Consider the following 18,050-nt stretch of genomic DNA (forward strand, 5'->3'; position numbering starts at 1 on the left):
ACCCTGCTGTGCCTCATGCATCCCCCGAAACACCCCACACTAGAAGGTTGGCCTCATATGGTGGAGGGGCTGGAGAAAAGTGCATTTTCCTCTCAGTCTGCTCTCAGCTGCAGGCCTTCCATCTCTTCTACAGACCTGGGAAAATCAGGTGGCTCCCTTCCTAGCTGGGCGGCAAGCCCTGGCTACAGGTCTCAACTGGTCAGTTCTAAACACCAAACCAAGTCAGCAAGTCTCCAGGCCCCTGGAGTCAGGATTTTTTCAAAGCTCCCACACTCTCAACTCCAAGGGGTTCCACCCCATCTAACCTGTAAGTCCTCTCTACACAACAACAGTAAGCATGCCACTTGCTCAGAGTAAGTGGGAGAATGTTAATGGCCACAGGAATTAATGCTACATCACAACTGAACTGAAGGGTCAATCAGGTTCTCTGAACTGTCACACACCCAAAACAGACTAACACAGATTTGGACAGAAGTACACATTCTGAATAAGAAAGTTATTTTTAAAAACATACTAGGTACAGATTTCACATCTAAATATGGTCTGAGAAGGACATGGGTTATTTTACTTGCTCCCTGGGAACCTGTCCCCTAGCCAGTTCCCAGGACACAGAGGCACTCAGAGTTGAAGTGCTTTAGGGCAAGTACCTGTCAAGAGAAAGGAAAGGACAGCCCCTTCCTACCAGAGGACCTGGGTTTTCTCAATTTGTTTTCAAATGAAAATATAAAGGTGATAACTAAAACATAATCAAAGACACCTTGTTTACTGGACTTGTAAAAGGCTGGGAGGAGTAGGGGGTTGGCTCAGTGGTAGAGCACATACCTAGTGTGCAAGAGGGTTAGGGTTAGGACATCCCTAGTATAGGGTAGGGGAAAAGAGGATGTAACGAGGAGGTGTAAAGGCCAGGTCCAGGGTTTTCCACACACAGGAACAATAGGCGCACTATTTCAGGATTCCCGCGACCATGCCTACATGCAAACTCAAGCTTCACATTGCTCCCACCCATTTGTCATTTATTGCTATGGTCTCATTTTCCATAAGGACTTATAGGAAAAATATATACTGGGGGTAAAAGTTTTTTCCCACTCTTGGCCAACAGGGATAGCCTCACTTAATATCTAACTGGAAAGTGCTATGTAAATAACATGCTCAGGATAACATAGGGTAACACAAAGAACTACCACTCCAGGCTAATGACACTCTGAAGTTAGGAGAGGTCAGACACATTTGGTCAGCTGGGCCAGTCCAGACAGGTGGCACCAGAGCAATGGCAGCATTATCTAAGGTGCCAACCACATAGCATGCAGTGAACCTCATATCACCTGCATGGCTCTGGGCAACCCAGCCCAGACTTTCGGAAGGCATGACCCATCCCTCCTTCTTGAAGCACAGACCTCATCTGCCTGCAGAAGCCCTCCCAGTCAATGACAGAGCCTCTCTCCTCCCATGAACACCTGACCTGAGCTCAGGTGGCTCCTTCCACGGTGAAGGACAAAAGGATACTGACACAGCATAGTGCAGGGACTTCCTCACTATGCACAAGCCACCTTCCCAGGACCCTCCAAGGACTCCCACAGTGGGGACTGAGGGAATGCCCTGTCCCCATCCAAGTCTGACACAGTTGCAAACCACTTCCTGATGCATCAGAACCACATGAGCAGGGCAAGAGATTACGCAGAACTTGCACTCTGTCCTGTTGCTGCCCTCTGGGGGATCTTCTCTGTTATTCTTATGCCAGAGGTAATTTTTCCAAATCCAAATTTCTAACCAGGCCTAAGGTCACCTCTAAAACTCTAAAACTCTACAGCATTAAGTCTCCAGGGCCCGAGGTCCCTTCCACTGCACTCCACCACAGATAAGCCAGTACCAGGACCAGAAAGAATGAGTGAAATATGAAAACTGAGTAGGGTTAAGAAAGAGCAAAAGAGTGCAAACGGGGTAGGAAGGGATGAAGAGAAAAGGTGAAATTGTGAGAGAATATAGAAGGGATGCCACACAGTGCCTCTACCATTTATCCCATGGTCCCTGATGGGCACCCCATGGCCCCTGGTTGGCATTCCATGGTACCTCATGGGTACCCTGGGGCCCCTAGATGGGCATTCTGTTAGGTTTTTGTCAGTCAGTTCAACAAATGTCTACTCAGCTCCTATTCAGTGAAAGACACCACCATGCCCCCAAGGAGCTTACAAACCAGTTAAGGGAGAAACAGGCATTTACAGTACTATAGACAGAAAGAGGCAGAGAGCAGAATCCATCCAGAAAGAACCAAGAAGTGGAACAAAGATGAGGTCTGAGCTGGTTGAGACAAGGATTCTGCAGAGGGACAAGAGGAAAACAGGTTACTCCTTGTACAGACAGGAAGGGCATCAGCTACAGTCAGACTCATAGCCTGGCCCCACACTCACCAGCCAGGATGACCAGGGTTAACTTCCCAACTTCTCAGGGCTCAGTCTCCAGTTAAATGAATTCTAAGAGTTGATGTTCATGAAGCTACAACAACAACTAGCACAGAGTATAGGTCATGTATCGAAAAATAAGCCAGTCAATGAATACTTCAGGACATTTTAAATACTGTGATGCAACTGGAACCAAAAATCCAGGAGAGCAGGAGTGGGACAACAGGAGGAGAGGGCAGGCCACAAGGGTGCCACCCACATGGTCAGCTCCTGGTCATGCCCTGTCCTGATGGTACCCTCCCAGGGTTGTGCTTAGGCAGCAAAGTGGCACATGGGTAACAGGTGGCAGCCTGGCAGGATTCTGGACCAGCAGTCACATGGGCCATCCCACCAGGTGGTAGCACAACATAAAGAGAAAGGAAAGGGAGAGCCAGCATGGGACAAACTGGGGAGAGAAGTTGAACGTGAATCCTAGGGCCTGCTGTGCAAGCAGGTCAAGGAAGCCAGTGACCACATGTCAGAGAGGTCCCACATCACTCAAACCCTCCAGAGACAAAAACTGTCCTCAGACCTCAGAACAAAAGGCAAGGTTACAGCAGAAACATTGACGTGTACAGTTCATTCTTTGGCTTGACAACAACAGTCATCCTCTAGCAGGGTGCTGGGAGTGTGTATCAGGGACACAGCAAGTGTTTCGCATGTGCAAGGTCCTGGATTTCAATCTCCAGCACCAAACAAAAAATTAGAAAACAAAAGTCCCCCACAATGCAGTTCTTCCCACAATTGGAATAAAACCCACCCTTCCATCCTCCTTCCTCCAGAGGGGCAGCAGAGTCCTGGGAAGAGGTTCTGGGACCAGACTACAGCACATGGTGTCCATGAGCATTTGGCCTCTGTGCCTCAGTGTCCTCATCCACACAGGGAGGATGATGCCTCCATACAGGGTTGCAAGCAAGGACTCTTGTGAGCTAATCAGGTCAAGTACTTGAGGAGTCCTAGACAGAGAAGCACCCAGTAGAGGCACTTACAGCAGCAGCAGAAGTAGCAGAAGTTCATGCAGCCAGCCAGGCTCACCTCCTTTAGTCCTTCCCAAATGGCTGGTCTATCACATACAGTGCTCAGCTCTACCTCCAAGCCTCTGCACTAGCCACTTTTGTGCCTGAATGATCTCCCCACCCTCATTTTTTTTTAACTTGTTTTTCTGTTTGTTTTCTTTGTTTTTACAGTACTGGTGATTGAACCCAAAGCTGCTTTACCACTGACTACATCCTCAGTCTTTTTTATTTTGAGACAGGGTCTCACTAAGTTGCCTAGGCCATGAAGGATATGGGCAATTGGCCCCAGGGAGGGAACTTCCCTTACAGTTCCCCTACCTACCCTCCTGCTCTTCCCTAAATTAACCCACACCAAAACTCCTCCCATGATCTGGCCCTGCCCATCAAAAGACCCACCAAAAGTAACTAACTCCTCCCATGACCTGGTTCTTCTAAGGCTCTACATAACCCAGACCCTCATGTGGCCTGCTGTCATTCGCCCCGCAAAGATGTCCCCCTCCCGTGCCGAATACAACACTGCTGCTCCATAAGGTCTGCCTACATTTTCTTTATCTTTTTGCATTCTCTTTCATGTGCTTTCAGGCCAGACTCAAACATGCAATCCTTCTGCCTCAGTTTCCTAGATGTGTGGTTTCACATGGAACTTTCTGAGCTAAAATATCCTGCAGGTCTGGGGTCTTCCACAGCACCTGACCACTTTCTCACCACCCTCGTTCTCTCACTGTCCTTCAGAGTTCCCATCATCATCAGGAATCCTCTTGGTGGTCACATTCCCTGCATGAGTGGGCCGTGTCTGCAGAGCCCCTGGCACACAGTGGGCATGCAACAAGAATCAGACGAATCATTAAATCAATTCACCTGGAAGCTATTCCACTGAACTCTTATGACTAGAAATAAGCATCTCACCATCAACGAGTGCTCAACATCTGGAGAAACAAACCAGAAACTATGGAAGTTGATGATAGGCAGCACACACGAAAGGCAGGTCTGTCTACCTTGTAAAGGTCACAAACTAATTAAATTCAAAGCAGAAGAGTCAAAGCTCACATGTGCAATATCCACAGCAACGAGGATGCTAAGTAGATGCCACAATCCCTGCACACACACCACTTTCAGACAGGGCCTTTCGATTCTGCAGACACATGCCATACACATACAGTCAAAAGCCCCAAGACTCACCAGGTTCCTGACCCTGCTCACCCTGCTGAGGCGTCAGTCCTGCCCACACCACTTTACTGTTTAGCACTGCAATGGGTTCATTCCACTCAGACCCCATTGGACAGGTGAATCAGAAGCTGGCTGGGGTTGAAGTATGTCCTCTAACTTGAGCAATGTGGATGTGAAATATTGGCCCCATGCCATCAAATACGCCCAGCTTCCATTGAGGGCCTGTCATTAATGAACCTACCAACATAACATGACACCACTATTGGTGACTATACTGGTATGGATATTTAATAGTTCCTTTTTCATTTCAAACTTCATCTCTGAATCTTCAAAAGATTCAACTCAAGTTTGGAGTGCTACGATACTGCTACTAGGGAACAGAAAAAAAGAGAACTTACTGAAATCCTATTCACAAACTTCAAAACATTATCATCCATAGGGGTACCCCTTTTAATTGTTCCCTTTCAAGACTGACCCTAAACTATTCTTATCAATTTTAACTATCTTTACACAGAAACCTCTTATACTCCGCTGATAATAGTCTAAGTCTTCTTGAAATTTTAGCACCACCTCCCCTCTTAGAAAAGTCTGGAAACATAAAGATAAGGAGAAAAGTCATGTTTATCCTGAAGTCAGCAAGAACTGCTTGAAAATTCCAAGGCATAGTAGAGATTCTCTGAGCTTGAATGGCAACAGTGCTAGGTGACTAGGCAGCTGGGCAGGGCTGGAGGGACTTCACTCCCTAACCCCACTGTTCTGGAGCTAGAAGAGCTGTCACTCACCACAGCAATGAGGAGAAAGAGCAGCAGCCTGGAAGAAGGTCCAGGTGAAGGTGGACCTTGCAGCTTGGTTCTCCTACCACTTCAGCCCTGCAGGTTTCCCTATCACCTGCAGGAAAGAAGAGCCAGGGGAGCTAGGACCAGCCTCAGACCCTCCTCCGCCCAATGCAAGAGACCAGCAGGTCAGAAAGAGATCACTCTGCCGTGGGGGCACATTACCAAAACTGACAGCTTGTCACCCTACCAGAACTCCACCCATGCTTCAGAGAATAGTCACACTTGCTCCACCTCACTTTTACTTCCTCAAGTTTCCCAAGGATGAGGTGGTTCCAGCATTCTGTCTCTTAAATACCTTTCATTCATCCTGGCTCCTGTGTGTGGTCCTGCTACAAGGCAACACATGAAGAGTACTGCTGGGGCAACTCAATTTCTAAAAAAGGCCAGTCTACGAGCACAATGGCACACACTAGTGCTTCGGGGAGGTGGGGCTTTAAGTGTCTCTCTCACGTCTGTGCTAGCTCACCATCACAGAGTCATCTATAAGTAAGGCGCTGACTTGACATGGCACCAAGGGGTTTCATGTCACACTTCCAGGAAAAAGAAACTGAAACATCTTCCTGAACTGGAAGAAGGGGGGGTGGATAAAGGAGACTGATAGAGCTATACTCTCATTTAGACAATTAATAACTAAAATTAATAAATTAAGAAATAACAATGGAAGAATACTATGTGGAAACAGGGATGGAGAGACCAAGAGAAACACCAAGAAAGCCTGCCTTTGGGGTCAGGAGAGAGGCAGGAGCACGACACTTCCTCCTGAGGCTGTAAATGCAACTCATCTATCAAGGTGTGTATGTGTCTTCCTGGATAGATGACATCACAAAGCACGACCTGATGGCAGTGTGCCCTTGGCCCCCTCTAAGCTCACTGCATGACCACAAAGTCCATCTTTCCACGGTGCTTCCTTGTGATTGCCTAAGGATAAGGAGGACCTAACTACCATGGTGTTTAATGAATGCCATGCATGTGCCTGACCTGAAAATGAACTGGATGTTCACTCGGGACACGTGGCTGGCTCTTCCAGAGAGAGTAGCAACAGCCCGCACACTTAGCATGGAGAAGACACGGAACTAGCTCCATGCTCCTTCCGTCCCACACAGTTCTTCCTTCAAACTTTCTCTTCAAACAGGACATCCGACCACACAGCACCTATACCAGCAAGCTCCCCCCAGTCCAGACTACATTCCTAGAGTTCTACCACCCTCAGAACAGGCACTGGCTTAACCCTCCAGCCCTTCCCATAAGCCCGTTGCTCTCATCCATCCAAGTGCACTGTGGTTACAGTGTTCTCCTCTGCCTTCCTGAAGGATGCAGCTCCAGGACCACCATGTTCAAGAAGGCCTCACTCACAACCAACTTATCTAAAGCTCGCCAGCGTTTGAGTCTTACCCTCAAGAAGCACTTGCTTTCTCATTCCCTATGCACGAATCCTGCAGTTCAACTCCTCCACCAGATTTAACCTTGCCAGAGACTCCAGCTGGCCTCAGCCCCCGAACCCCCCCCCCCCTGCCCACAGTGCCTATCCTCATCTGGCACACATAGGCATTAAGACAGCTTAAAGAGCTAAGGACAATCAACAATTATTGAGTATTCAGACTACTTCAACCAACCCTTAACACTGCTCTGGAAGCTACTGGTCATTTCTCACCAAGTTTCTGTTTGGTTAAAAAGGAGAAAACAAGACCCAGGGGTAACACAGCTGTTAGATGCAGAAACAGAATTCCACCATCTCCTAATCTGCAGAATGGGGAACTGCCCCTTCCCTGCAGAGCACTGTGAGTATCAAACCAATGCGCATGGACACCTCAGGTAGACCAGGCACACAGCTTGTTCTCAGCAAATGCTGGCTTCATCCCCTACTCCTCATGCAGCCCACCTCTCACATGACCTAGACTCCCACTGGGTCCTCTCACCACTAGGGCTGTTGAGCACCTGCAATGTGGCTAATTCAAAGGGAGAGGTGTTGTGACTGTAACAAACACACATCAGATCTTAACAACTTGATATAATAAAAGAAAGCAAAATCTCTCATTATCATGTTTACATGATTACATACTGAAATAAAAATTTTGTGGATACACTGGCTTAGAACAGAATGAAGTATTAAAAACAGCTTCAAGTTCCTTTTTAACACAGCTACAAGAAAATATAAAAGCATGTGTTTGACCCACATATTTCTATTGAATAGTACTGATCTAGACAATTAGACAACCCAGAGATCTGAAATGAAGGGAAAAGTCTAGTCACCTACACAAAAAAGAGTGGATAGAGAGCTGATAATATATGTTCGCCCTGCACAAGCTTGGCAAGACACCAATAGAGAACACAGAGAGCAGCCCTGGACGCTACTGCCTGGTAAAATTAAAACATGATTATAGTATCTAAGTAGAAATTGGTTTTGCTTTTTAGTACCTACAGAGTGTTCAGAGAGCAGTTACTCAAATCTTCAAGATGACACTCAACACGAAATTTAACTCAACTTCCTTAACTAAAGTTCTGGCATGGGCATGAACAAACTCACTTAAGAGTTTATTCAATAAATCAGCTAATAAATACTGTTTCCTAATTAAGTCTACCAAGATAACAGCACAGAATGAGCCCAGCTTAAAGAAAGAATGGTGTGTGGCCTCAAACATACCAGAGGTGCTTCCTCAACCTTCAAAGTAAAGTTGCAGTCAATGACTTAATCACACACCTGACTGAATCTGGGATGAAGATAACACCTGGGTGGGGCATCTCAATTCTAGAAGAGAAAGCAGACTCACTTCTGTCTGTATGTCAATTGATTCTGCATCAAGTTTTGACTAAGTTTCAGTGCAACGTCATTCCTTATGCAAAACCTCAGTCTCACTCAATCCCTCCAGCTCATCACACAGCTGGTCAGCCACCTGTACTCCTTCCCAACTCTTCAACTATAAAGGCAGAAATGAAAAAAATCATCACCAGCACAAAGGAAAACCAGCCCTCTCACTGGGCAAACAGCCCCAAGCTGCACTTCCAGCCAAGGCTCCACTTGTGCAGAGCAGTCCAGAGCCACCCTGCTAGTCCCTCACCCAGGAACTTGTGACAAGCTGGAAGGAAGCACTGCAAATTTCAACTCTTAATTCCTATTCTAACAGCTTTTCTTTCACATCCTCCTCCACTACACCCAATGCAGAGAACACAACAACTTCGGGTTCCCATGTACCCAGAAATGTGCATACAAAGCAAAGCAAGAGGTTCCACTACCTGAGAGACAGGGATAGGCAGCCAAATGGCAGCCTCAGAAAGAACATTCTTATATATTGCTAGTGGCAAAGCAAAGTGAAACAAAATTTCTCCAGACACTATGGGTAGCAGGTGTCCAAAGTCAGTAAGAATTTCCACCTTTGACCCTGAGGTGTCCTATCAAGAAATCTACCCCGAAAAGATAATCAAAGACAAAGGTTTGGTACAGAAATGTCCTCATACCTCATGTTCACAACAGTGAAAACTACCTCAACATTCAAAATTAGGGATTATTAACCAAGAGGCAGCATTAAAATTAAGAGAAAAATATTCAACATGCCAAAACAGTCACACCATTAGGTTAAAGCGTTACAAAACATTATGTATACTATGATGTCATCAGTATTTTAAAAGTACATTTACATATATGCAATGGGAAAGACGACTAAACAATAACTACTAATTTTAATACTGATTATCCCCTGAGGGTAGTATTACACAATTTTTCATTTTTTCCTTACATTTCTCTACTTTCTGTACTTTTTATATTATGAATTACTAGGTAAAAACTTAAAAACAAAATACACAATGTGGTTCAAACAAAAAAGAATGACAGTGGTTACAATAATAGCTAATTTCTATTTAGAATCTCAAACCTGAAAAGCGCTGTTCAAGGAGCTTTATATTAGTTTACTTATCCTTACAGCAAACACAAAGGGCAGTTATTATTTCCCCATTTCACAGGTGGCACAGGTAGTGAGTGGCAGGGCAGAGTAGCAACCTGTGAAGTAGCTCAGGGCCACGGCACTACACTGCCTGCCCCTGTCGAGACTGACCCTGGTATTCATGGGCAACTACTAAGGGCACACAATGACCCTGAAAGTCCCTGGAGTTTGCTGAAGACCAACACTACAACAGTCAGCTTCGAGAGCTCTGAGCTACCACTCAGGACCCACAGCACCACGAGCCTGCTTCACAATTCTTGTGAAGTGACCAATTTTAGTTTCCTGCGAAAAATTACTGAGAAGCTGCCAACTGCTGTAGATGGTGACAAAGGTGAAGAGGTTTAAGGAAGTAATGATTTCTAGCTAAAAGATGCAAACTTGGTAAAAATAAGCAAAACATCAGAGTTGGCAAAGATTTAGATCTACGACATGAAGGAGTCCACCCCTGCAGGAGAGGGAAAAACCTGAAGTTAAAGTGCTAACCAAACAGCTCTCAACCTCCGGAGAGGGGTTCCAGCATCAGCCCTGCTTGGTAATCCCAGCAGTGGTTCACAGGAGCAGTTAACACTCAGGACCAATGTGTCAGCTCTGCTTCCTCGCCCACAGAACAGGGTGTGGTGACTCACAGTACTGCATGAGGAGTGTGAGAAAGAGCTTTAGAAGTGTCACAGAATAAAACACAAAGGCGTTCACTGCTAACTGAACCATGGCCCAGAGGGAACCTGGACAGCTAGCTGTTACAAGAAAGGGCTGGTTCCACACAGCATCTCTCACTCACCTAACGCTGCAGAACAGTCTGGGACGAGTTCTCCTCGTTACAGGAGGCAAACAAGGGCTTCTAAACAGAACATGCTGAAGAGCAGTCAGAATCAAAGAGCCTGCCTATGTGTATCAGTAAACTTAACTCTACAGGAAAAAATACCAACTTTAATGATCAACATACACATAATTCTAAACATGGCCACCTCACATAAGAGATTACCTTATATCACTGGAAATACGGAGGGAACCCTAATTTCTCATCAAACTCCATACTATTTAGGGAAATAAAAGAGGAAGCTTTTCCTCTACAATCAGGAACAAGACGACGAGGCCCACCCACACCATTTCTATTCAACATCATACTGGGGACACCAGAAGAGCAATTAGCCAAGGTGGGGGAAAAAAAGCTTCCAAGAAGTAGGAAAGAAAGAACACCTGTTTGCTGATGGCAAGCTCTCACACACAGGAAATCCTAAGGACCCCACCAAAAAGAATAAAGTAAAATTACAGAATACAAAATCAACATCAAATTTAGAAACTCATCTACATAGTAATAACAAACTATCTGAAAAACAAATTAAGAAAACAGGCTCATTTACTATAACATCAAAAAAATTATTAGTAAACGTGACCAAGATAAGAAGTCTGTATACTGAAAACTAAAGTGATAAAACTGAAAACAACATAAATAAGTAAACAGACATACTATATCATGTGGTAGAAAAATACTAAAATGTCCATGCTACCCAAAGCCACCTCAAGATTCAGTGAAATCCCTATCAAAATTCCAATGGCATTCCTCACAGAAATAGAAAAAAAATCCTAAAATACATAAACCATACAAGGACTCGAACAGCTAAAGCAATCTTGAGCAAAAAGAACAAACCTGGAGGCAAGTTTTTTAAAAAAAAGCTTCTCTACAATAAAGGAAACAATCAACTGAATGAAGAGACAACCATGAGGGTAGAAAATAGTATCTGCAAATCACATATTTGACAAAGGGCTAAGATGCAAAATGTAAGTAACTAAACATTGAAACAATTCAATAACCAGAAAACCCAACCAAAAATGAGTGAAACACCCAAATAAACACTTCTAAAAAATATATACAAATGGCAAACAAATATATGAAAAAGTGTTCAATATCATTAATCATCAGGGAAATGCAAAGTAAAACTTCATACCTGTTTGTTAGAATGTCTATTGTCAAAAAGACAAAAGATAAATGCTGTGAGGATGTGAAGATGTGAAAAAAAGGGAATATTTTCACTCAGTTGATGGGAATACAAACTAGAACAACCATTACGAAAATCAGCATGAATTCCTCAAAAGCCTAAAAATAAAATCACCATATGATCCAGCAATCCTACTACTGGGTATGTATTCAAAGGAAATGAAATCAATATGTTGAAGAGACACCTGCACTCACACGTACACTGCTACGTCAATTCACAAGATAGAGAATAACCTAAATGTGCATCAATGGATGAAGGAGAAAATATGATACACATATACAATACAATACTATCCAGTCTCAAAAAAGGAGGAAATTCTGGCATTGGCAACTACACAGATAAACCCAGAGGACATCATACTAAGCAAATAAGCCAGGCACAGAAAGACAAAGCATGATCTCACTTGCATGTGAAATCTAAGGGCTGGGGTTATAGCTCAGTGGTGGAGCACTTGCCTAGCATGTGTGAAGCACTGGGTTCAATTCTTAGCACCACATATAAATAAATAAAATAAGGTCCATCAACAACCTAAAAAAAAAAAAAAAAAAAAGAGGATATACAAAAAAGTTGAACTCAAAGGAGAGGAATGGAGAAGAATGGTAGTTACCAAGGGCTAGTAGAGGCTGGAAGAGGAAAGGGAAGATGCTGGTCAAAGGGTACAAAGTTTCAGTTAGGAGGAATAAGTTCTAGTGACCTACAACTACACAGTATGGTGACTACAGTTAATAAAGATGTACTACTATATGTCAGAATTGCTAAAAGAAACTTTAAACGTTCTCGCCACAAAGAAATATATAAGAATGAATATATGATTAGTTTTATTTAATTATTCCACATGTATTCATGTATAACACCACATTATACTCATAAATACATTTAACCACATACAACTTTAAAAAATAAAGTATTTGCATTTTTTTTAAGACATTTGATATGTTCACTATTTTAATAACAATACATATAACCATGTCATCGCCATGGAATATAAGTTCAGGTTAGACAAGTGAATTTTACAAGTGTACTAAAGCATTCTGTAGTTTACCAAAGTTTGTGCATAATGCCTGACCAGACCAGCTTGTTCAAAACCAGCAATCACTTCCATTTTAGGTAATTTGTTTAATTTAACACTTATAAGTCTTACAGAGAAAATAAACATACTGCACACATTTAAAAAGTGCTCTTCATTTACCTTTGTATTAGCACTTAAAATACATATTTCTATTTCAAGATGACATTTAAAAATTATTCTAATATAACAACAGCAAAAAATATAATTCTGCAATTAAAAAGAGCTAAAGTGGAATCCATAATTAAGTTGTTCTCATGTTTACAAGTGTGATTATGAAATAAATACTACTTCTATGCAGTTCTGTTGTAAGCTTTCCAGGTATGGTTTAAACACACACACACACACACACACACACACTCTCTCTCTCTCTCTCTCTCTCTTTCTCTCTCTCTCTCTCTCTCTCTCTCAGTTGTGGGAAGATTTATAAGTTATAGTTCATGCACTTTTGTGAAGTAGTTCTTTAAGAGTCAACCAACACTAAAAAACTGAAGTTCTTAAACCAGTTCACAAGGCAGGCAGAAAAAAATTGAATTAACTGGGTTAAATAGGATTCCTACCCAAAATCCAAAGCATGTGTGTGATATTCTGTAGTAAACTGGGAGTACTTCAGAACTGGCCTGTTGTCTTCTCAGAAGTAATTTCTGTCGTAAGTGTTTAAGGTGGATGTTGTAACGCTATCCAATGTATGTAGGTGACATGTTTCTTTTGTGTTAACGTGACTTCCCTCAATGACCTAGTCAGTGAATTTGTCATTAATAATTTGATCACCAGGCAAATCAAGCCTGCAAGAAAAGAAGCCATTATTCAAAATACTGTGTTACAACCTGAACCCACTCAAGTTATTTATTTTTTGACATAAACATATAACCTCGACATAACAAAAACAAGCACTTCCAACAAGACCAAGACAGCATCTCTTCTTCTAAGGTTTAGGTTTTGCCCAGAATTCCTTATACATGGAATAGCCCATACCCAAAGTCATTGCTCCTACAACAAAGCCTTGGGCTGCCACTCGCATGTGAATCAGGTGAATGGACATTTTAGTATTTCCCCTGTTCTTTAATTTGTATAATCCATACGCAACAATTGCTGCAAAACCTGCCATACCAACAGGTACAAATGGTGCCTCTTTAGCTTTTCGGATAAGTTTAGATCCCTGATCTTCATCATACGAAGAAAGAGAAACATCTGTGTTGGTTGACATAGTGGTTGCTTGAAGAAACTTCCGAAAGCGACAAAACCTTTTACCACCGGACCGGCTTCTGGACCTGGTCCGCGCGCCCCGTCCGCCGGGCTACTCCAACTCCAGCCCACAGTCCAGTATTTGCATTTTTTAACAGTAAGAAACTAGATTGTGAAGCAAACTTTACAAGAACAGTTGGTTTACATTTCCTACTGATCTGAGATCAAAAAAATTTTTAAAAATTTCCCAAGAGTAAGGGTGAGAAAAGAACAGATTTCTTCTAACCACCTGCAACTGAATTACTTCCAGTTTTCTGTAAGATCAGTTAAATAGATTAAAAAAAAAAAAAAAATCCTAAAACTAGCAGAAAAACCCCTCAAGAAAGAAGAGTTCTGCTTGTTTGCATTACACAGATTCCCTGTATTTCTTCTTGACAACCCTAAATTTTACCTGAAGTATTTTCCTTTCCAAAGCAATGATGGCAACATTGTATGTTAATCCATAATCAGTTCTTAAGCAGAAAAGCATTCTCTGCCAAGAGGCCCCTTGTTGAGTCAACCAATCACCTCTTGCCTTCAAGGATGGCTAATCCCAGCTGGTCAGAGAATAGAGCCAGGAAAACTGGAGGGGTGGGGTGACAGCACAAGTCAAGTTCAGCTCTCACTTTAGAACTACAATTTGGACTTCAGAGCAGCTTGAAAATTCAATAAACTTAATTAAATACCTGCATTTAAAACAATGCTAACATCCATCTTTCTTGTCAACTTTTGAAAATTAATAACTAAAAAACTATCATACCATCACTAAATGTGTTATAGATAACTAAATAGAAAAGTAGACATTTTTCTTCAACAACCAAAATTCATAGCTATATTATATTACATAATACTTTGCTGATAATGTCCCTGAAATTATGCTATTAGTTTGGGAATATCTTAATGCACCATATAATCAAATGGAATCTTATATTCTTAACTTTGGGTCTTGGAATGAAAAGCAGGCAAACAGGCTACACTTAAGATGTTTTAACCAAACTCAGCTTTCCCTGGGAAGGCAGCCTCTGCTTCTGACAGTTCACCTGCCTCAATAATTTTCAGATGCTTAACTATGAAACAATGAAATGAGATAATTGTAGCAGGTAATGTATTGCCGCCTGCAGCAACAATCCCCCGGGAATTTATTGGAGGCGGACTGGGAATGAACTACTTCTATTATCTTTTTCTGGGCTGCTTTTTTGCTTGCTTGCTTGTTCGCTAGTTTATAGAGGAAGAGAGGCTACCGCTTTCAGAGAGGCTCTAAGTCACTACCACTCAATTATTCCTCACTTTGTTCTCTTTCCCATTGTGGCACCTTGAGCAGACTTTCCTCTATAAACCCTGGGCTTATTTTTGCTAGAGTTTGAACATATGATCGTGCAGTGGTTTCCTTCACTGCCGTGTCTTTTGTGACCTTAGTCATTCGGGTCTTTGACTGACCCTTCTACCATCTCTCGCCCTAAACCACTCTGGTCAGAGACTCCTGCGAGGTTCCTCAGTTTACCCGCCGCGCCGATTCTCAATTCTCGGAGGCGGACTGGGAATGAACAGCTTTGCTTTCCCTCGAAAACAAATGTTGCTGCGGGCGGCAACAGTAATGTGTGATCATTTGAGTGCACATGCGGCCTCACAGCTGCAACACGGGGTCAGAGTCCAGGAAGTAATGCAGCAAAACCTTAGAAAACAGATTCTACTCCACATTTCTTTGGACATAAAAAAATGATCTATGATTTGTTTGGCTGGCCTAAGCCACTTCGTAAAGTCTAAACTCATCATCCTCATTTTGGTTGTTTTTTAAAAATACAAATGGAATGAAACTGGCATTGCTATGCCCAGTTTTTCTGTCCTAAGACTAAAAAAAAGTTTCAAAAAAAACAAGCAAAGTAGCAAAGGAAAAGTTATAAGAAAATGATGACGTCAACTAAGTTGTACACACTGCTTTCCAGCACAGAACTGCTCAATTTTAAAATTTAAAAAAAAAAATCCAAATGCAAAAATTTTCCAGCTTAAAAGGTACACTACTTCTCAAAGTTTAACAATAAATGCAAACTGCACAATATTCCTCTGAAATTAAATCATAAAACTCCTTTCATAAGCAGAACAATTTTTTGGAGGACCTCTGATATTTTCCAGCTAAGATGTCTACACATTAAAGAAACTGATCTGGCAACCATCACTTTCAGTTCCTCTTTTCAAGAAATTTCTAGGAGAGTTTAAGTTGGCAATAAACTGGAAAATAAATATACAAAAAAATGTCCATTACAAATACAATTCAGATGGAAGCAATTCCTGAACAAAGACCTTAAGATTAATTAGGACAAAAAAAATCTTTTATTTTGTGTATGTTTTCTGTCTCTCACCTTTCAAAATTTGGTGGAAATGTAACTTGTAAATGCTAGAACACATGTCAAGATGCAGACCCCACCCCTTCTGGCTAGTACCACTCTTTTTGGGAGGCAGGACCTCCCAGGAACAGGTCTATCTACTCAGAGGCGGGAAGTCCAAGTTGGAGCTAGACCATAAGTTCCTTCCTTGGGAACTTCCTAAACATCACAGCGACTAAACAATTTTTCATGTGCTTTTTACTGTTTTTGTTTTTATTATCTTGTAGGTAATTAGGAGTTTTAAGTGTGATGTATTCAGTTTGAAATAATGCCAGTATTGCCTCTGCTGAATTTTAAATTGAAAGAGACAAAATAAATCAATTCATTTTCTCATTTAAAAAGAAGCCTACTTGCTATCAACTTCAAGCTTATTTGATCAATATCAAATATCTATCAAAAGCGTATTCTGTGCCAAACATTGCCCTAGGTGACTGAGACATGTCAGTGAACACACTCTTCTACAGCCCCTTTATATACATTTGTAACATAAAAAATAGGTGCCACATAAAATATCAACAGCACCTTTGGAAATGTGGGTTTAACATCCAACTTCCTTTTAAGTCTCACACTACAGTTATCCTAATCTCAACAAGCAACGTGGGTTTTAAAATATGGTAACACACACAAAACAGTAGTTTGAAGAGGATAATGAAACGCTACAGCAAAAGTCAAACTAAAGTAAAAACTGCTACTTACAAAGCATGTTATCATAACCCAATAAGGAAATTTAACTATAAAATGACAAGGAAGATACAACAATGGGAAGATCTATTCAAACAGTCTCTCTCCCTTTTAAAGAGTCATAGGGTTTTTTGAGATCTCCCCTAAGACCTTTCACTTATTTGTAATATTTCCTCGCCCATATCAAAGGTAAAATACAATTTTACAACATTAATAAAAACAGTAGTACTTTAATCTCCACAAATTCCTATGTGTCTAATTTCAATTAAGCCTTCCACATAATCTTCCCTCATAAATGTGATGGCTTCTACATTTCCCCCCAAGAAACTTACTATTAGAGACTTTCAGGATAGAAAAACATCTACTGAGTCATCAGATGTTTTTGTACACGTGCTGATATCTAGGAGCTTGGGTTAACCTGCCTCAGTTCTCAGATAAAGAACAAACCTAAGCATGAGAAGTAGCAAAACTGACAGCAATTTTATCAACCCGATGCTCCCAAGGAAAGCAAAGCTAGACTTCTGGATCTTATGCACTATCCTCAGAATAAGAAATAAGACAAATGGTAAACCAAGATGAAAGGATTCCCAGAGAGCTGCTACTCAAAAACGGAAAAGACCAGGTTTAATGCAGTGACAGAACTTCATGCACGTCTTGAAACCCAAACTCAGGTTTGTGAGAGTTGTCTAATCTAAACATAAAATGTCAGGAATCCAGTAAAACCACTGAGTTTCTGGCCTGAGGGAGAAAAGGCAGAAGGAGCGAGGCCAGGAGGGTTTTGGCCCACTTCATTTCAGCCCAGCCTTGCCAGGTCGCCTGCTGAGGACCCAGCCACACGCGGATGTGGGTCCAGATAACCCTAAACGCAGAACAGGGCGATAAACGCGTCGCCCGCAGGACGGAGGGCAAAGCTAGGCCGCTACTGGCAGCATCCCGGGCCACTTCGCCAGCTCCGCAGGCCAGAGGCGGCGGCGGCGACCCGAGCCTCCTGGACCCGTCGCCGGCCCGCCCCCGCCCGCGGCCCTCGGGCGCACCCCTGGGTCCCTACCCTCACGACCCCCATCGCGGCCCCTCGACCCTCACAGCCCCCGTCGCCGGACCCTGACCTCCGGCTTCCGTCCAGCTGTACGCCTGCACGATCCCCCACCCGCCACTCAGGCCCGGCCCCGACCCCACGACCCCCCAACCTCGACCCTCCCGCGCCCACCCGCACCCTGACGGGCCCATCGCCGACCGCCCCGCGCCCACCTGGGGCCCTCGCGACGCCATCCCCGATCCTCGCGACCCCCCATACTCCCGACCCTCACGACCC

At 43.0% G+C, this 18,050-nt stretch overlaps 2 protein-coding genes across 6 annotated transcripts in view; both read right to left on the reverse strand.

Moving 5' to 3' along the window:
- Positions 1–18,050, reverse strand: part of Arhgef7 (Rho guanine nucleotide exchange factor 7) — a 132,712-nt gene that overhangs the window by 84,202 nt on the left and 30,460 nt on the right. The gene's annotated exons all lie outside the window — the stretch shown is intronic.
- LOC124984799 (HIG1 domain family member 1A, mitochondrial) lies at positions 13,266–13,740 on the reverse strand. The gene has a single exon (XM_047552857.1). The coding sequence runs from the start codon at positions 13,657–13,659 to the stop codon at positions 13,378–13,380; it is 282 nt and encodes a 93-aa protein (XP_047408813.1). The 5' UTR covers positions 13,660–13,740; the 3' UTR covers positions 13,266–13,377.

The sequence above is a fragment of the Sciurus carolinensis genome, chromosome 5 (genome assembly GCF_902686445.1).
Source record: "Sciurus carolinensis chromosome 5, mSciCar1.2, whole genome shotgun sequence".
Taxonomy (NCBI): Eukaryota; Metazoa; Chordata; class Mammalia; order Rodentia; family Sciuridae; genus Sciurus; species Sciurus carolinensis.